The sequence below is a fragment of the Amyelois transitella genome, chromosome 4, assembly GCF_032362555.1.
Source record: "Amyelois transitella isolate CPQ chromosome 4, ilAmyTran1.1, whole genome shotgun sequence".
NCBI lineage: Eukaryota > Metazoa > Arthropoda > Insecta > Lepidoptera > Pyralidae > Amyelois > Amyelois transitella.
In genome coordinates, this window is record NC_083507.1 from 9,013,560 (window position 1) to 9,034,970 (window position 21,411).

Below are 21,411 nucleotides of genomic sequence, written 5' to 3' on the forward strand. Positions count from 1 at the left end.
AAAACTAGCTATTTTTTCGTCACGAACTTACACCTTGCGAACACCATAAACGATTTTGTTGCTACAAGAACTTAAAAATTCTATTGATATACTTTTGAATTCTTCATACCTTTTACATTTAATGAAAATCAGACCAAAGGTTCGAAGAAGAAGTAATCGCATTGTAAACGTACATGCTGGATCAATTTGGGACGAAAATAGGTACGATCGCGTTTATATCTGCAGTCATAGTTTTAAAGCTCTTATAGTTTGAAATACCGTGCACTGTGGTTCCACTAGATTCACACACACATGCATATTTAAAAATAATAAATATTCCATCAAATGAATACGGTCTGTAATACCAAATGATTACTAAGTAAAACAGTTTAAAACATAGAAAGAAACTGTAATCAACGATGGCCGAACTGGGCCCGATAATTGTCTATTGAGAAATCAGCGTCTCTAATTATTTGCATAAGATTTGCCTATAGAGAGAGAGCCTGCGACTGCCAGACTTATGTCATTTCAATAAAGTTGAAAGTTTGACTGCACCCGACCATAACATAGGTAAGATTGTGTCGCGTTGGTAAGCGGACGACGGCCTACTTTTTACGCTACCCTCTTCTTGATGGCGCGTTACCCAACGCTTCACCGTAACCCACTAAAACAAATAAATTAGTATGAAATACTTATATATACAGATTTAAATTAAAAGATTAAAAAACAAAGTATTATTACAACGATTGAGGAGCCGTGTGGTTCCCGGCACCAATACAAAAAAGAATAGGACCACTCCATCTCTTTCCCATGGATGTCGTAAAAGGCAACTAAGGGATATGCTTACAAACTTGGGATTCTTTTTTAGGCGATGGACTTAGCAGATTTAGCAACCTGTCACTATTTGAATCTCAGTTCTATCATTAAGCCAAATAGCTGAACGTGGCCATTCAGTCTTTTTAAGACTGTTGGCTCTGTCTACCCTGCAAGGGATATAGACGTGACCACATGTATGTATGTACTTTAATTTCGACACCACCGCAACGGCCTCGATGGTCCAGTGGTTGGCGCGTGAGACTGTGAAGTTGGCGGTCCAAGTTCGAGCCCCAACAAATACAAGATATTTTTTTATTAACAATATTTTTAAAAAACACTGAAAATCAAAATACTACATATAATAAAACGGTAAAAATATTTTGTCTGTACATTTAATATTTTGACTGAAACGGATAGAGATCTGTCTGTCTGTATCTGACTGTATGATCAAGATTCAACTCGAAATTTAAACGGACGAAGTCGTAGGTAAGGTAAAAAGTTAGGAGTGTGGATCTAAAGAACTTCTCGCCTGTTTTTGAGAGAAAATTGTGGATTGAAGCCATTGAACACTTTATAAGAAGACTAGGTTGTAAAGGTAGGATTGAATAAAAAGATCCCATGTAATACAATAATGTACTTTATTAGGATACTTAACAATACCACCGTCATTCTTCAACACACCACGATCATAACTGGGTATTTCTTGTAAAAAAATCTTAAAATTACGGTTTTGTATGCATCACCTACTCGACTATAAACATAAAGTTATTGATTCTCTAAGGCTGAAGTCTATTCTGTTGTAACTAAAACACTCGTTAAATTCGTTAAGGTATAAACACTGTTAAAACATGGTTGGTAGCATAACTACACAATACCAAAAAAGTGATAGGTAGATAGATACTATATAATAATACTATACGATTATTAAATATAACATACAGTAAACCGTTTAACAAATTAAGTTAAAATTTCTACAATAATATTAGGCTTTTCGTAATCAATAAATTAATAAAATCCATTCGTGTTCTTATGATACGAAAACAATTTACAAATGCAGATTCCATAACTGACCGCTACGTGAAAGGATAACAACTTTGCCTTATATTTTTTAATGAGATAAAAATACTTTCGAATGCGAGCGTACCATTTCATTCAACTCCCATAAATACGTATTTAATGGCACTATTTTCATAATGGCTTGGGGTTTAAACTGGAAGCATCCATATTTCAATAGCCAATAATCACAAATATTTTATTATCAATTGATTGGTCTTTTAATAGCAAAAATCTGCATAAACAAATGCAGCTTCTAATGACGGAAATAGCATAAAAAAGCTAATACCAAAACTACCATTTCTACTGATGCCAGTACATAGTACCTATCTTCTACAACGAAGAAAAGGGTAATTGTTACGTTGAGAAGACTTTGAGTAAAATTTTTATCTGTAGATTTTAAAACATGAATAGAAAGAAAAATAAGTAGTTAAAATAGGCCAAGTTTAATACATTTGCTTAATCATCGAAACCTCAAAACCAAGTCAGTTAAAAACACCAAGTAAGGTAGGTAGGTAGGTACTTACTAATCGCCATTATATTCGGTAACTTAAGTATAAAGACCTAACATCTAAATTAGGACTAAATTATTCAACTTTAAATAGCTAAGCTCAAATTGGTAGGTATTTAAAACATACCATAAAATTCAATAAAATTATACTAAGATAACAGTACACAACGTATTAATAAAATTCATAACAATGTGAACAATCATTTTGGTTAATACTTGGTAAAATAAGTTCGGTTGAGGATTATAAATGAAGATAGGTATATAGATATAGAAATTGACTAGTAATATTAGTAAGAAAGAAGTGCCTAATAGAAATACTTAAGATTAAAAAACGTTAGGTCTATTTTTTGATTAAATGTTTAGATGAGGCACATAAATTTTAAATGTACGATTACATCATAATTTAGTTTTTGAAACTACAAAATAGAAATCATTTCCTTTATAATAACACAAACCCACAAGGAAATTACTAGCTTACCGATGGTGAGATAAACTCACGATTAAACAACGAAATTATACATATACTTACATAACTCATTTCAATAACATACTTTAAGACATTTTGAAAATACTAGGCGAGTATGTTTTGGTTTGGTCAACCGTTTCTCTGTTTTCCCAACAAAAAATGTGCTGCGCTATGTTTCGAAGTTTAGATATGTAATACATAGGTACTTAGTACATATTCAGTTTTCATTGCTATGCTATTTTAAGTAAGCCTTGCCACCTCTTCGATATTTTTCACTCGACGGCACTTTATAATACACAAAGAAAATTACAGTTTTAGTGAAAACAATCATTATTGTTTCCAAGCTTAGCTTAACACATCTTCGTATCATACTTGTAGCACATGCCTGGTGGAAGAATCTAAGTCGACAGATATCAGAAATCGGAGTACCTATGTATCATTCTTTCGCTTATGGATTCACTTTGAAAGCTTACGTGAAAAGATCCAAACTTATGCCATTAAACTTTATGGCATCCAATTGACCCCATGTATTTGAATTTGATAAAAGTTGCGTTTTTATGTGTGTTGACTTTTCATAATATATTGGCAGATGGCCAGTTCGGCGTCAGCACCGGAAGACTAGAGTAAAGGGTAACATCTACCTAGCATTATCTAGAAGCTTATTATACAGCTTTTACTACGAGCACTTTGTTTTTACGTAAGTGGTTACGAACCTTAAGGCCAATCTATTAATTTTTCAAGGTATATGGTAGTCAGATATTCAACTTTACTACTCGAGGTAGTCGCTACTTACGGCATTTTCATGTTCCTTACTGTATACTTTTTGTTGTATACATTTGTTTTTTTATTGCCAAGATTCGGATAATGTTAGGTTGATAATGGCGGATAAGAGAGGCATCACATCATGAACTCATTATTCACAACTGCATTGTTCGCATATACTTAGGATATTATTGCTTTCATTTGATATCTTGTTCATATGAATAACATTATCCGAAAATTGTTGTTGCAAGGATTGGTAGTCCTTTAACTGAGATAACATTTTGGAACCATTCACTTGAAATGTTTGATCTGCCACGTACTATGTGTTCTCTCTACTATAATACGTTAAACTTACGTTTATTTTTTTCGTTTTCTACACTATATTATAAATTTGACACCACTCAATCCTGGAACAAGTATTCCATAGGCTTTTACAAAATATCTGCCGGTCCGTTATCAAAAATACTCATTACAAGTTTAACTATTCTAAACTAAATATTCTGTGCGTGATTATCGTACTGATTTGTTTTGTTAAATTAATAAATAAAGCGTTATGGACGATTATGTACGAGTTAATGATATTTTTGTTACAAATATGATCTTTTTGTAATATTGTTACTTGGTCTTTCGAATATTTGTGTGGTCATAGTGTTTTAGACATGGTTGAGTAATATTGCATTTTCCCTAAATCAACTTGGGAGTATGTTAAGAAATTTAAATTTATGTTAATTTGGACTGGAGGGAGTGATGATATGAATGTTTCCTTTAATGACGGATGAATATAGAATAATCGTTTTATTATGACGAATGATTCTAGGTGATAAAACAAAGAACATATAATGACAATATACAAAGTTTCCATGCAAATGAAAACAAATTTGATTGATATGCTTTAGATATTGACACATAAACAATCATCAAAAGAACACTGGTTAATTCTCATAATACACAAATACTATACTAATGAAATGCTGCAACTAGTCTAGTATTACGTCTTCCGAAGTCACTTGGCTAAATTCACTCGGTTCGTCTACTGCTACACTGTCACAAGGCACGTATCGACCACTAGGATACGCTGAAAAAATATTTCTCTGTTCAAACACAACAAGTGTTACTTGGTTACTAATGAGTACCTACCGCTTTACGAATTGCACATTATCTTTGGTGTTCACTGAGAAAGTAGTCGGGACCTATATAGAGCACTCATCACTATCGCGCGCATAATCCTCGTCGTCTTCGTCGTTTCGAATATTCTTTTTAATTTTACTAGAAACGATGCCAGTATTCACTTTGCTGAACAGACTACTGCGGTTTCTAGCGGTTTCCCGTTGAGGACTGAGTCTTTCAGCGACAGCTCTTTCATAATTATCAGATATTTTATTAACTCCATTAACGGGACTAGTTACTGGTGATTTAGGTTTAGGAGACGTCGCTCTTTCTTTTTCGAATAGTGCCCCGCTTGTCGCTGCCGTGTACGAAGGTGGATCTTTGGCTCGAGCGCCGCCAGTTAATAAATGGGAGTATAGAAAGCTGTTGTTACCGAAGCCGGCGTATCTATTGTCCGTCTTTCCATTGACCATCATGAGGCTGACAGGTTTTTCGGGTGGGACAGGTTTCTCAGGGAGTTTTTTATCTGGGAAGCCATTTTTGTTCGGTTGATTAGCCCATTTGTCGTTACCGCCAATGGAGTATATTGAGCTAAGATTAACAAAGCCCGCGCTGGTTGGTTCGCGCCATAAGGGCCCACCCTCGCTTAAAGTCGATTCTTCCACGCTGGAGTCCTCGACGACCTCAGTGTTAGTGTAGTCATCCATGTTGGGAGAAAGACCTTCGTCTGTTTCATCGTAAGAGCTGAAAATTTAAAAAAACCAGTCAATTTCATCTCGAATTTCTCTTGTTTCCATAATTTTGACGGAAAAGATTTTATCAATGAAGAAAGTTACTTTGAAAACTTAAACAACGGCCACCGCATGTAAATAGAGATTTAGATGCTTCAATTTCGGGCTGCATAGTTGAATATCTTGACTTTAATTTATTTAGGGCATTGAAAGCAACTTTATACAATAACTGTCAAAAGTTTTAATGTAGATAGATTTAGGAAACTGTTATCCGTATGTAGTGAAATGGGTATCACTTTTGTTTATAAAATGGATCAGCTTATTTCTCTATTTACAAAAGTTTCTCAAACAGGGCCGATGACGACATTCAAATCCGATGTATATGTACTGAATGCAAGTGAATCAAGAACATCGTTGTTAGTGTTGCTTCATGCCTGATGCAGAGTCATTATTGACAAACAAAAGCTGATTGTATAAACAGACATATGTACAGGAGAACTTTTCATCAGTAAGGCAGACGAAGACCAGAAAAGACGAGCAGTCCCCAGGATACAGGCACAGGAATATTATACAAACAAGAAGCCTAACGAATTTATTTTAGGTTTTATGTTTATATATTAAATTTTTCCAAATTATCTAGTATATGTACCTGAAATACAAATTAGCATGTACTTAAAAAAGTTTATAAAAAATAAGAAGGTTTATAAGTACGTAACTATTAAAGATTCTGCACATTTTTGTCTCATTGGCCTAAAGCTATCAAAGAAACTAGGTGTGTAAGGTTTAAATGTATATTTGTGTAATATTTCATTGTAAGAAAAAAAAATATAACGATATCAATCTTCTTATTTAAGTATCTTTACAATTAATTTCACTGAAACTGGCAGTCCAAAGTAATTGCTTGTATTTATTCCCATGTAAATAACTGCATTTTTGCGCGTCATCACCAATATCGGTGCAATCACACTTATAAGCGACAATCGATGAGCAAGTGCAAATCATTCGATTCTTACTCGATTCGAATTCGTCCAAGCTGAATTTTCAAGCATAACTGTAAAGGGGAGTCCATAGCACCAATTTCGAATTACGAACGTGTTCAAAAACAAAAAGAGGTGTTCTTTTGGTCGCCTTTTGTTTCTGAACATATTCGGTTTTCAAAACATCAAAACATGGCGCATAATATGAAACTCGCTTAGTTCAGTGCAAAACAATACATACACTTCAATTCAATAACACCATCTTACCCTATCAAAGCCAGTTCTGTCATCCTCCCTGATGAAAGAAATTTTAATACATAAATATGAAAAAAATACATACATATAATAAAAAAAAAAAAAACAGAAACTAAGTGTAAGAACTAAGTAAATAATATTGATGATGTGTTAAAATGATAATATAGGAACGTAATATTCCTACCATGTCGGGTTATCCACCTCCCAAACATTAAATTAAATTGAGTGTTAACAGTTAAAAGGTGACATCCGGTCATTTTCAACTATATTAAGAAAAATAAAACCAGACCCTGTGTCTCTATATGAGAATATTCGCAAACTCATTTTTGTTTACTCAATTTAACCGACCGTCAAGGAGGCGAGTGTTCCATGATTGCATTCAGAACATATCTTACATAGTGTTCTATCAATCAATGACCTAATGTTAATACGGATGTGCAGACAATAGATCTGCCCAGTGCGTCCCAAGATGCGACAAAATGCTCTATCTAGTGCTGGATTACAGGGCGCAATGCATTCAACTGAATAATTACCACTTATTTTATTTTTTAAATATTATTTGTATAATCTGAATCCGTTGAATTTGAGTCCGTTTGTGCGACACAGTTCTACGAACCGACCGACGCACTTTTTTCTCTCGGACTCTCTCATAATCCTATATAATTCCCTGTTTGTGAGAAATAAAATCGTTAATGTGTTTATTTGGTATCGGTCTTAGAGAAGAAGCAACTAGGTACAGAGCGCGCGCATTACCACTATTATGGTTGTAGTTAGTGTAGACAGTTTGAATACAAATAAACTAATTATTTGGTTTAATATTCAAATGTTCACATGTATTTAAAACTAATTGAAGCGACATAAAGTAAATATAGATTTTACTATTTTGAACTTCAATATCACGGTTTACGCAGATTCACACTCACTAAGTACGTAAATACATTTTCTTTTTATAATAGTGAATTTCGTGGTAATTATTACGCGCTCCGGGTTTAGCTAGTATCTTACTCTAAGCATTATTGGCAGATAAAATAATGTTATATTAATGAGGCTATCTTACATTTGATCCTGCGCGTCGCTGCCACCCTCCTCAGCCACCAACAGTTCATATTCTTCAGCTGCAAACCTATCCCATTCCGACATCTGTAAATTAATACACAAAATTATTACATTATTTTCGTGAACATTTAGTTTTTTAGTTTCCGTATAGGAATTTTTGTTCGACGAAGCTTATAATTTTTTTAGATAGGTACGTCGAAATAAATTCATTATGCGTTGTGGGTCACAATAACTAAAATTATGTATCGTTTATTTAATAAATGATGTTGTAAAACTGAGGTCACTGAAGCCTCGGACCCTTAAGCTTTGCGGTGGAGGTTACAACTGAGAACATTCCAAGATGAAAGCTATAGAGGTTTATTACTACTTAATAAGTACCAAGTAAAAAAGCGGGTAAAAACTAGTATTTATGCCCGCGAATTCTACATTCAAATTCATTCAAAAATCATTTCTACCAAATCCTACGGGAACATTACTTTACCCAATACTTACCTCGCAATCAGAGTCCCTCTGTGTGGCGAAGGGGTCACGTTGCTCGTGGTCCAGGTATTTCTCCAAATTGAAGAAGGTGTCGAAGAATATTGGAGTCAGCTTGCACCTCTTCAGGTCAGTGAGGGTGATCTTGCCTTCCTCCGCTGGGTGGACCATGTCCAGCATCTGAAGAGTAATATCACATAGTCTTATGAATTTGAAAACATGCCGCAGTTTTAATAAAATAAAATGAAATGCATAACACCTTAAAAAGCCTATTTCAGCATTAAAAACCGAATGGAAAAAGGGAAAGGAAATCTTGGGATTTAATTTATAGACTACAGGCTAGCAACCTGTCACTATATCCAAATCAATTTAGCTATAAGTTGTCTTGGAGTATTGTGCCTATTGGTTACGTTTACGAATACCTTGTAAGGGATAAATACGTGATATGAGTGTACGTACTCGGTACCTGATGCCGTGTGGTTCCCGACACTTTAGAATAGGACAACTCCAAGGTAAAGTTAATAAAGTTGGGATACTTCTTGTAGGCGATGGGCTAGCCATCTGTCACAATTTGAATCCCAATTCCATCATTAAGGCATATAGCAGAACGTGGCCTTTCGGTCTTTTTAAGACTGTCGGCTCTACCCACCCGGCAAGAGAGTGATTATATTAATGTTTATACCTGGCACAAGCAGTCGTTGAAGGGCAATGTCTCAATACCGATGGCTTCCATCCTCTGCATCTGCTCCTCATAGAAGTACTCCAACTCGTACATGGATATGTATCCATCGCCGTCTACGTCCATACATCTAAAATTAAGATTCCTCTTTAATCATCAAGCAGTTCACGGAGGGAAGTCTGCCATCATTTTCTTATTACTTCTGTTAACGACGGATGGCCATGCAAGGTAAAACACACGCATCTGGTTTGAAAATCATTTTCAACTTTATTTGCACAGAATTATTGATAAATAATTAAAACTAACGCAAAGAAAAAAAAATAAGATCTCTCGGTTCTCTGCGCGCGGATTAGGCAGGAGTTCCAATTTTAAAATTGACGCGAGCATGCGTGTGTATAAAAAATAGTTTACCTGAACCAGTATTCGATGGCAGTGGGATGAGTCTTGTCTTCTTCAGCTAGGAGGAACCACACGAACTCAGTGTAGGACATCCTGGGTTCACCATCAGGTGTCAGTCTGTTCTGGTTACCCCTCGTCACGCAGCCGGACAAAACTCGCTCGATCATACGACTCGATAATGCTGGAAATAAATTTTAGTTAAAAAAAACAGTATTAAGTAGAATCGAATCGAGGAAGTTCTGGTGAAAGATCGGGTCAAAACCTTGGATTGAAAATGTTGATTAAGTAGATGAAGTAAAATTAATCTGTCACTATTTGAATCTCATTCTATCATTAAGCCATACAGCTGATCGTAGCCTTGTCGGAGTTTGTTTGTTGGCTCTGTCTACTCCGTAAAGGATAAAGACGTGATTGTATGTATAGGTAAGGTGATACCTTATAGACCTCAAAATTACTTAATATTAAAATTAAGTAGTAGGTACAAGTACTTACCGTGATCGTTATGTCTCGCGAGATCATGTTTGTCAATGAACAAGTCGTGGTCTCTGTCCAGCTCCCAGAACTTGCAGTAGATTACGTAGAAATGCTCATAACTGAAACAAATGACAGATTCAAAAATATGTATTCCAATCCACTTTAAATTTTTATTGAAAGGATATAACCGCATGATATTTCAGGATAATAAAACTAGGTATGTACCTCCTTTTTTTAATGAAACTGAAGATTCAAAAATATTGCGCAATTTATGAATTTTTACTCTTTTTAAAAACAAATACTGTTTAACTGAACTTAACAGTGACAGATTGGTCAATTGATACCCAACTCCCATACTCGGCGGTAACCGATCGTACGAATTAAAAGTTCATTGGTCCGAGTTCAAGCGCGTCAATCTTTCTCTCTCGGATTAAGTAAAGTGCTATAATGCATTTATTTTAAGTAAATTTGTGGTTAGACTATAAAGAAGATAGATAAGAATAAAATGTTGTGACCTTTAAAAAAAATACTATTTTACATGACTTAAAATACGTTTCCCATTATTTAAGCTACAGATTCGAAATTTGATACGGGAGAATAAAATTTATTTTTATCTTTTTTATCTATGATGTCTTTTTGTGCAAAAGATGTTAAATCGAAATTCGTTACATTTACGAGTATTTTCGTAGATCGATCAACTTAAAAATTAAAAGAGAAAAGTGATTGAACTGAATTAACGCACAATCTAAACTACTGGGCCAAGTGATTTGACATTTAGGTTTTTAATGTAATTTCATCTCAGTGCACTAAGATAAAAATAGCCTAATTTCTCACAAACAAAAGTTATCGAAATCTTTTGTTAAACGTGGTCGAACGCTAGTAATAAGAACTTTTGTAAATGTTTTTTCAATTATTGGATGGTTGACTGGAAGAGATCCTTAATTTGGATAAGTGCGCTTTTGTAGGTAAACATCTTTCATTTATTTTGTGTATTACAAACAAACAAGAACGATTACTCACCTAAAGTATTGTGTGACTTGGTTAATGTCCTCCTCATCTTCCAACAATTGGATGACTTGGAGAAGATTTGACCTCCTCAGCTCAGGGATTGATATCCTACCGGACCAAGACCGGTTTACACAATAAAATATCCTAGCGATCACCTGAAAAGTTAAGAGAAATACTCATATTTATGTACTGTATATCAAAGGGTCCCATATGGTTATGTTCCCCTGAAAATTCTATGCAATAAAGATATTACAAACAAACAAAATTTTACGAAGATAATAGGAGTCGCTTTGTGTACAAACCTGATTTACCCAAACCAGGATTGAGGTCACAGGCAAGCCCCGTGAGAAGAGATGTGGTCGAAGAAGCAACTGGGACTAACGCCAAGAGGATTATACGAGTATTCTTTATATTTAACTGTATAAATATCGATGCTGGTGCTAATAAACATGCGGTCAGGAAAAGATGGACTATAAGATCATATAATTTAGTTTATATTAAAACACGCAAACAGACATAGACCACGTAATTCCCTTTAAAAATACATAACCTCATTATCTAAAGCTGAGTAAAGGAATCTTTAAAATCACACTTACAGTATGCACATATCTTGAGTGGAACTCTGTTGCTTCTTTAAGGAAGGACAACCCTGGGTGAGTGTCCACTACGTCCTGGACCAGCGGCACGAAGTCCTCCTGAGCCAGGGTATTGCTTTTACCCCGGGTAAGGATGTACACGAACCGAGAAGCCTGGTCGTGGCAGTTTGAAGTCATTCTGAAAACAAATTCAGAGAGTAAAAGATTTAATTATCCTTTACCGCGCAATATATAATAACCATATGTAAAACTGAAACTGAATACCTGAATTTGATGAAACTTTATACTTAGAGTCTAAGACTTATTTTAAAAGTCAGGTTTAAAAGAGTATCTAATTAAAAAAAGAATTCAGGTTCATCCTATTCTTACCTTCCACGATCTTATAAGCTCCTCATAGAAATCCGGATTCTGACCGAACGCAGATATATTGAGCTTATTATCATTAAGTTTATACTTACTCTCTCCAGAAATCAATGAATTTGTGGCCATCTACTGGGGCGTGCAGACTCTGCTGTGTGGCGAGGAAGAGGGGCATCTTCCAGTACAGCGGGCACTCGCACGCCTTCACTATGTGCTTGAAGCTCTCGCGAGGAACCTGTGGACATGGTCAATTTTATGAACATCTGCCACATCTTAACCCTGTGGCTTTTGGCAGAGTGAAATAAGACCACTTTATCTTTTTCTGTAGGTGGAGGAAGCGAAATAATAGTACGAAGAACTATCGGATTATCGGATCAAAAGTTTCCAAGGCAAGCAACAAAAGTTTATTTAATATTTTCACAGAACGTAAGTTAGAGAACCACGGAATTTGAAGAAAACAACTAATAATCAGACATAAAACATTCAACGCACCATTGAGAGAGTTATTAAATAAATGTCTGATGAAATACATTTCTGAAGAACATTTCTGATTTTTGAGAGATATTATTTACTTACAAATTTAAAACCAACAGTCGAAAAGGCGTACCACTAATACCATTATGTGTGGGAGAGTAATTTAACCAAGCAAAACTTCCGCTTTTATATTTCATTTATTAGTATGATGTATTGCCTAAAGTTCATAACTAGGATAGTTAGAACCATAATTCAAGAGCCGGTATGTCGCCTATGCCCAATCAGGTCATATCCGCTATAAACCATTAAAGCGCTTGTGCAACCAACACATGGTCTTTGTATTCAGCGAGCGATTTCATATCGGTCAAGTTAATTTCCGTTAGTTTAGTGAAACGAGGCCTAGATAGTCGGAAACGATAGATAGTCCTCAAGTGATAGCCTTGTTTGGAGACGAGCTAATGGAAGACGTTTAACACTAATCAGGAGTATTTCCAATATATATCGAAAGCAATATACATACATATCAATGTCCCTTGATGCTGGCTTTTACAATTTTGAATACGGGAATAAAATAAGAAGAGAGAAGTTCAATGTATAGAATTCTAATATTTTGTGGATTTGGCAGTTGGATTATAATGAAATTAAATTTTTAAAAATAAGCTCAGTCAGGAAATGATTTAAATTATATACAATAGGTATATCAACGTATACATATTGTATGCTATTTATATTTATGTCATTGTGCCTAATTTCACCCCACGAAAACAATTCAAATTCAGATTCAGATGTTTATTGACGTAAGTTTCATAGAATATTTTACTTGTAGAATTTGATCTTCTATGCATTGTTAATCTATTTTTACATTATATAATTTTAAGATGTTGCATGTCAATGGATAATTATAATTATCTGTTACGGCACTGTATTCATTAATTCGGTTGAAGTTTTAATAGCTTTGTAGCGTGCGCGTACACTCCGCTCGAAGTTAACTGTTTTCTCGAACTTTTGGGAGATTTAACTTTTTAAATATGTTGGTGAATGAAGTTAAAGTAAAACGGTTATATATGATCGAAGCGGTTACCGAAACAGAATTGTAAACATCAACATAACAATACCGAAAGCTTACAAGCAAAAAAATATATTTGGAAAATAATATTTTAAAAATTAAAACTGTCAAAAGGCGCATCCTGCAGTTTAAAAGCCTATTGGCGGAGGGTTCTGCTGGTAACCAGACGAAACGATCATTTTCAACACAACGAAATTCATCTTGACATCATTAATCCTACGCTCTATACATTTTGCACTCTTTTTTTTGTAAACATTGTGGTCACTTCTCTGGCCAGTATAAGTCACGTACACGCGTGGACATCGACCTGACTTCCGCTGTGCGACACGCATGTCACGCACTCACGCAACAATCTTACTGGAACGTGTCGTTTCCAAATTTTAAGACTATTAAAATTTAAAGTTCTTCGGAAATATTTCCCGAGGGCTTTCTTGTACTATGAGAACGTAGTTTGCATGTATTAGTTTTACACATACTAATTTTTAACCAAACACGTTTTAACATTTTGCATGTCTTAAATTCGTCTGGTATGTAATATTTATCAGAGCCAACTTCTGGAAATTTTGCTGTATTACGAACAATTACCTTCATCCTAATAACTTTTGCCCGTAAAGAAAAAAAATTATTTATTCATAGAAACTTGGAAATGGGATGCATAATGAGGAGTTGAAAGTAAGTACCTACATATTTTTATGGTAATATTGGCCATATTACCTTAACATACTAACAATAAACCAAACTGGAAAAAAGCATCTAGGTACTTACAAAAAATTTTTTTGACGGAGTTAAATTAAATAAACATACATTATGTTTAATCTAGAAATTTCCACGGAAATGGAGAATAAACGAACGATTTAAATTTTACGTGAACGAAGCTACGGGCTATATTTTATGAAAAACAAGGTTAACTGTAAGATATCAAAGCCTATTTTGGGGTACTCCGATACGGTTACACCATGGTTCGATCCGGGAAATACGGGACTCTTCCCGGCCGGTCCCCTAGCAGGTCATCGACCGCCGTAACTAGGTCACAGCCCTATTTATATTCGCGCGAGGTGACGACGCGACGCCCTATGCCCATGGCCTCCTGTCAAACAAATGATAGTAGACAGTTGGAGTATACTCGTATTATGCAACGGTTGTATGGTCAACGCACGTGAGCTTTTATTTTCTTTATTGATTGAAGGGTCAAACGCCTAGATTTAAAAAAAAATTACGATAGAAAACGTCCTCTTTTGTGGATGTTATTATACTTTTAAATTAACTGTATTGTCTGTTTACGTGCAATAAAGAAAAAAATACCAATCCATCTGGCCAGTCCCTGCATGGTTACAATAAAAGCAAATCGTATTTATTTCGTTTATTTTCGTACAAATGGATATAAAGTAGAATTTAAGAGGTAAAAAGTTATATTTCACTTTGCAAAAATACAGTCCTTATCTATCTAAAGATATTTATAAATAATAATAAAAGAATTTAATGTAAAGACTTAATGAAAATTAATGTCTATGAATCAATATTAAAATTGATAAGTGACATCTGGACACTGAGTCTTAATACGAGTAATATTGTGTCCTATTTATGTGATAAAATGTATGAACGCGTTGATATCTTTTTAATTAAAATGAAAAACTAAAATAACTAGTAACAATTGTTAGTATCATTAGATTAGTATTGCCATTTATGTGAACAAGACGGGTCAGCATCCACGACTAAATTACAAGCGAACTTGTAAAAATTTAATTTGAACAACAAATAGCCCACAGGTCGATAGTACAGACTGCGGCATTTGTTACCGACTCGCTTCATTGGACCGCGACCACCCTACATGTATTGTTCCACTAAATAAACCATAAAGTTCAGAACCATTACGCCACTAGTAACATATTCTGAGTCTGAAGCCAAAGTTAAAATTGCAATGGATAGCGTTTCGTTGTTGCAACAGATATATCGTCATTGAATGCAGGTGGTTGCAGTGGTAAGAGGTTTGAACTAAATATCAGACTAAACCGCAGACTTTTTGTTAATAAATGATAAACTTCTGCCCACTACGCGATAGCATTATTTTTCTTTAGGTTGTTCCAAAACATGTTGAAATGCCAAAACATTGAAATTCTTTTTTTCTTATAGTCACCCAATTTTTCCAAGACCACGTTTAGCTGGAAGGATTGTTTATAGAATCGAGACTCAAGACATAGTTACAGATTGCTTGGGCTTTGTTATCATTTAATATTCAGGTAAAAATCAAAGTATTGCCTTTGATATAGCTTCAATCCAATTAAGATATTAAAGATAATGCTAATGCAGCACCGAGCCTTAAGCAGGAAGTGACCCAGAATTGAGGAGACGTAGGCTGGACAATTTGGGCATGATAGGGAAATATGCTATGATTAATGAATGCGCTCTTGTTTAGAGCAATTTCTTGGTTACGAAGTAATAAAAGTTGCGTTAGACCTGTAAGTACTTTTATGTATTTTACCAAATATAACTGAAATTGGGGACGTTCTGGCAAATGGTCAGGTCAAGAGTACGAGTAGCGAAAGAAAAATGCAGTGATCGAGGAAAGTGAAGAAAGTGGAAAGATGTAGTCTCTGCCTAGCCCTCCGGGAAAGATGCACGATATTATATATGTATATCTACTCCTTATTTGACTGACAGAAAAGCCAAAACTTTTGCGTGGTAGATAAGAGTCGTACAGCAAGTGGTTTGGCGCGCCGCAGTTATCGAGTCGAATCCGATAGTTAGTAAGCTAATGCAGAGCACGTAAAACCTGACTTACCCAATCTGAATAATAGTAAAAGGCGCACCCCGGGCTTCTTTCCAGAGAGGTAACCGGGACCGAGGAAGGCCAGGAGGAAAAGTAGTGATTGTTAGGAAGTGTATAAGCGAAACTAAAAATACTTTGTGTATAGTAAAAGTGGTTACCCCAAAATTCCCACGGAAACGGAAATGCAAATGGAGCGTATTCGAATCAACTTAATAGCTTTCTCGCGCGTAAAAATACCCATGTCCTTTTCCGAACTCCAGAGAATTTGGTCGACATTACATGTCTGTGTTTCACATTAATTTATGCAAAATTTAATTAAGATCGATTCATGGTTTAACTGTGAACAGGTAACAAACTTTCTTTTGCATTAAAAGTTTTGTATCTACGGATAATTTAGTGAGGGTTATTTTAGGTATTTAGTAATCGGAAGGAAGGTGGAGCTTTTTCAGCAGAAGTAGTATACGTTTCTTATAGTTCTACTTTCTTTATTACAGACAAAGGTTAGCCTCAAAGGCTTGGCTACAGCGATTGACCTGGATAAAGGAAAGGGGTCGCGACTCTTGATGGCCCTGCCTCAGGCTATTGGCGATCGCGAAAGCAAATGTTGATGAAGTGGCGACTTTTAATATGGGAGATTACATACATATAAACATAAAATCCTGCCAGTAGCAGGAGCAATAATTCGAGCTCGACGAGACACTAAAGGGAAGATCTTCCAGCCACTACCAGCAAGATATGTTATGTCACCACACGCCTCTATCCTAGAGGGGTAGGCAGATACTACATGTTTATTATATGTATGTGGTGTTGTCTTTTATATAATTTCTACCCGTAAAGTTCTTCAGACATTTGTGTTTGGTAGTTATCATAAAGTGGAATGTAAAGTTTGAAACAAAATAATAAGATTCGTAATTTATCCACTCATATATTTTCATTCATAATTAAAATATTAATATTATTAATCTAAAAAGGTTCTTATACATTTAAAAAAGATAGTTATTTATGGCCCTGTCCTTAGCATTTTGATAAATGTAAATTGTATGCCTAATAAAGCCTACTTCTCAAAGCAACTTTCGCTTTCAAGCAACAACTGGCTAACTCGACTGGTGTGATAGACAGCTCTGAAATACTTTGAAGTATTAAAACAATTTTATATAACGCAAGTTTTTGCGCAAGGTTTCGCTCCCGTGGGAATTTTTAGAAAAAAATTGGCCTATGCTACCTACTCTTGAAAGGGGAACTTGTGACTTGCAATAAAACTCTGAGAGCCGTGCCAAATTTCGTCAAAATCAATCTATCGTTTTTGAGTGTGTTCGTTATAAAAAAATATACATATTTTCTCTATTTAATTTAAGTGTGGACTAGCAGCCCCCCACGGCTACAATTATAGCTTACAGGCTAAAAACGCTTTATGACTTAAATAATTTATTTTAACAGTAAAAGAATTTTCATGATCAATTAATTCAGTAAAAGAATTGTCATGTTCCGAAGCCCATACAATCAAACAAAGTTTCACACTTTACATCTTGTAATATATCAGTAAAGATCAGGCGGAATTAATTTTAACTTAAAAACTATTTTTTTACCGAGGTTGATCGGTCGGATCGGATCGGATGAACGGTCAGACAATAATATATTTTGTAATCTTCTTTCTGTATTACTCCTATTCTTGAAGTAAGCGTCTGTTGTATACTATGTTTGTTTTAAATAAAAAAATATTATTAAATGGCTATAGACAATAGCGATTCTAATTAAGATGGTGTGAGCATTTCTCGCTTAATTCGAGCAAAAAGTCACGTAACAACCGAAACATAAGATAACAACTGGGAGTTTAAGAGGCTGTCGTTATAATTATATCTTTTGTAAGCATCCATATCACACTGGCCATCTAAGCAATTAATTGTAGTATAAACTCAGAACATTCTGAAAGTGTGAACGAAGATATTACTTCCTTATCATTTTTAGAATTATATGGTCTGCAATTTTGTATTTAATACTTTATAGGTATGCCACAAATTAAATAGGTTGATTTCTAAACTGATTTTGATGGAATTTGGTACAAAGATAGAGTTGACCCTGAGTAAGAGCAATGGGTACATAATTTTTTATATTTTAAAGAAACTATGGCGACTAAATCGCGGGGAAAAAGTAGTTATGTGATAAACTAATATGTAAATAACAAAAGTTGAACAAAGAAAAAATATTAGGTTAAATATCGTCATGGGCAATGCTTGGGAAAATAAAATCTTCATACGAATTATGTTATTTCATATGCAATATCTTAGTGTGTCATATGATTAATTATCTATGATTGTCAATGTTATTGTCAAGTGAGATAGAATAAAACAGTTTGTGATGGCGTCATCATGCAACTGAATCTTAATGTGGTTTTATTACGTAAATACCTAGGTGGTTTTAACACTAAGTGTTTCATACGTAATACCTATATGAAACACTTAGTGTTTAGAATATTTTAACTTAACAGCCTTCAAATGCTCCAACCTATAGGTTCCTGCCCGCTCACATCTTCTAGCCTTATAGCAAATATAATGTCTCTACTTCCAGATAAGCGGCAGATCCTTACGCTACTTTTGACAACTTTATGCATAATTCTTAACACCTTGCAACAGTCGTGAGAAAAATCCCACGTCCTCCGCGACACACAGACCCACAGACGAAAAAACCTTACAATGACTACAATGTTTTAAAAATAACGCAGTATCGTGGGATTACCTACATTCGAACAGGAAAAAAATGGCCAAGACAAACAACGTAGCAGTATCGCCATAGAAATCTGAATAATGATATAATTAACGGAAGGTGCTACGCAAACAATGACATGTGTGTGTACTACCTATTATTTAATTATATAAGTTATGGTAATGATTGCAATTGTAAGATATGTGAGGGATATAGATGTATGATAAGTTTACGTAAGGTTATGGTTTGATTCAGTTCTAGGACTAGAAACTAGTAGTAGTAGGTATGTCATTCCAAAATATTTAGATTGTGGAACAATATGTGTTTTAATTGTAAATTTGATCGCTGATTCTTTTGATTACAAGTGAATAAAATACACATATATACATATAATCACGTCTATTGTCCCTTGCGGGGTAGACAGAGCCCTGAAAAGACTGATAGGCCACGTTTAGCTGTTTGGCTTAATGATAGAATTGAGATTTAAATAACGACAGAATGCTAGCCCATCGCCTAAAAGAAAAATCCCAAATTTATAAGCCTATCCCTTACTCGCCTTTTACAACATCCTAGTGTGGCCCTATTCTTTTTTTTTATTGATAACGGGAACCACACGGCACTGCACGAATAAAATGCCTTCATTAAAGTGCCGTTATTATGGGATCAGTATAGTGTTTATGATCCACGCGCGAGATCCAGCAATATATAATACAATTATATGCAGCGGTAGTATTGTCGATCATAAAATCACTCGCGGAACTCATCAACAGTCAATTACAATAGCAATAAATCAAACGAAAGTGAATTTCGGCGTCCATTAGTGGGCAGATTCGCATCAAAGTCGTGCCAGCGCCGGCGCCGCTTCGAAATGGGCTGCGAAAACGTGATTTTCAGCAGTGAATACTCTTTAAGTAATTACGAAAGTACTTTTTATAAAATTAAGAGGAACGAGAAAGAAAATATTTTTATCACGAGCGGTAATCTATGATGTACCATTTCCATCCGCCATATTCAATACTTATATTGTAACGTATTTTTTGCATGCCTAATCCAATCAACATTTTAACATTAAGCTGAACCTGATCTAAGCGTATTTTTGAAATTATTAGCTCTGTCTTCTCTGTAAGTGGTACGTCATTTATTTAAGTGAGGAAATATAACCAAGTACAGCCTCCAAACCCCGAATCCAATGCTTGTCTTAATATAACGTGCAATGATACGACCAAGTTCGTAAGCCCACTGTATGCTATTAAGCCGAATTTAGCAACTTCAATTTGAAAGCGCTGAAAATGACACCCCGGCGGCCGGAAGATTATGAAACTCAATTTCTGAGTAAAAAACTTGTGTGGATATAACTTGGAAGTAAGCCCGCAATAAAAATAGGTCATATGATTGTATTAGTTATAATTAGTAGCATATCACTCTTAAGATTCAGTGTCTTTTTGTAAATATATAATTAAAATTTATAATTACATTTTTTATTTACAATGAGTCGCACACCACTTGATATAAAAACTCTGTAAGCTTTGGATCTCTGTTTTGGTGCTTTACTGCTGGGCAATCTTCTCTTACAATAAATTTCTATCAAACAATTTTGTCATCCACTCAAAAAGCTTACTCCACCCGAAAGTAATTTACGTTCCCGAATTTGAGATGGAAAGATGCTAGAGCAAAAATATTTCGTCAACCTTCGCAAGGCCTCTTACTGTCAACTCGTGAAATGATTGATATTAGACACCTACTACGCTAAAGGCTTTATCCCAAAATAAATATAGCACTAGAGTGATTCAATGCTACGTCAAAAGCAATCGAATTAGCAAGAAGCGGCGATGATCTATACTCGTAGATAGGACAGATTTCAGCACAACATATCTATGCCGTACTAAATACACCAAAAAAATGTCCTATTTCCGTTGTTAAAGAAGCACCCAATCTCCAAGAAGTTATATATAAATAGGACAAAGATTTACACCGCGGCGTTCTGTCAAGCATTGCAGTCGATGTAGTTATTTGTTGCACCGATAGTACCAGAATAACAACGCAGAGGCATGTTGCCACGTTACGGCCGATTTGGAGCCCTGCCAACATTGCCAGCCCGCTCGGCAGTTGAGGGATGAGCTTGCTTTAGCTGACTCTGCTTGTGTATTGGGACAATGGACCGGACTTGAAGAGGTCAATGTTCTTAGGAACTTTTTCGAACTATGTTCGTTGTGTTTCGAATATTTTTGTCGGAGCTTCGCGGCCAGTGGATATTTCGTCAAAGTTATGGAATTAATATAAAATCAAATGACTTCGTTTGTTTCGTTGTGCAGCTATATCGAGCTTTGTTGTTGTTGATACGAAACAAAGAATGATTTCGGAATCTGTCCGGCTATGGGTTCATCAAAACATTCAGTGGACTTCTGACTCTAAAAAAAATCCCTAAAATGTGTAACATCCAGATCGAATGCTGACCTTCAAAGAACTTACTCTTAAGTTTTTTTCAAGACTTCACCAAACGGCATTTCCATCCAATGTGACTCAACGACTAAAAGACTTTTAATCCCGATGATAAATGTTCTACCGTCACAGCGTCTGCACGGATTTCAACTAAAACAGCATTCAAATGCGAATTCACAGTCGATTTGTCAGCCAACACTTAGAAGAGCTTATATTTATTCCGCTCAACTACTTGAAATCCCAGAGCAAATGGACAAGA

General features: G+C 35.2%; 1 protein-coding gene across 1 annotated transcript in view; it reads right to left on the reverse strand.

The window, feature by feature from the left end:
* Positions 1–1,416: 1,416 nt before the first annotated feature.
* LOC106136980 (serine/threonine-protein phosphatase 2A regulatory subunit B'' subunit beta) overlaps positions 1,417–21,411 on the reverse strand; it is a 92,555-nt gene continuing 72,560 nt past the window's right edge. The window contains exons 3-11 of the mRNA XM_013337699.2: positions 11,805–11,941; positions 11,347–11,524; positions 10,763–10,905; positions 9,761–9,861; positions 9,281–9,449; positions 8,873–8,999; positions 8,206–8,370; positions 7,715–7,797; positions 1,417–5,438 (exon numbers count right to left, since the gene is read on the reverse strand). Of these exons, the coding sequence (XP_013193153.2) occupies positions 4,778–5,438; positions 7,715–7,797; positions 8,206–8,370; positions 8,873–8,999; positions 9,281–9,449; positions 9,761–9,861; positions 10,763–10,905; positions 11,347–11,524; positions 11,805–11,941 (1,764 nt within the window). The 3' untranslated portion in view covers positions 1,417–4,777. The remainder of the gene's footprint in view (positions 5,439–7,714; positions 7,798–8,205; positions 8,371–8,872; positions 9,000–9,280; positions 9,450–9,760; positions 9,862–10,762; positions 10,906–11,346; positions 11,525–11,804; positions 11,942–21,411) is intronic.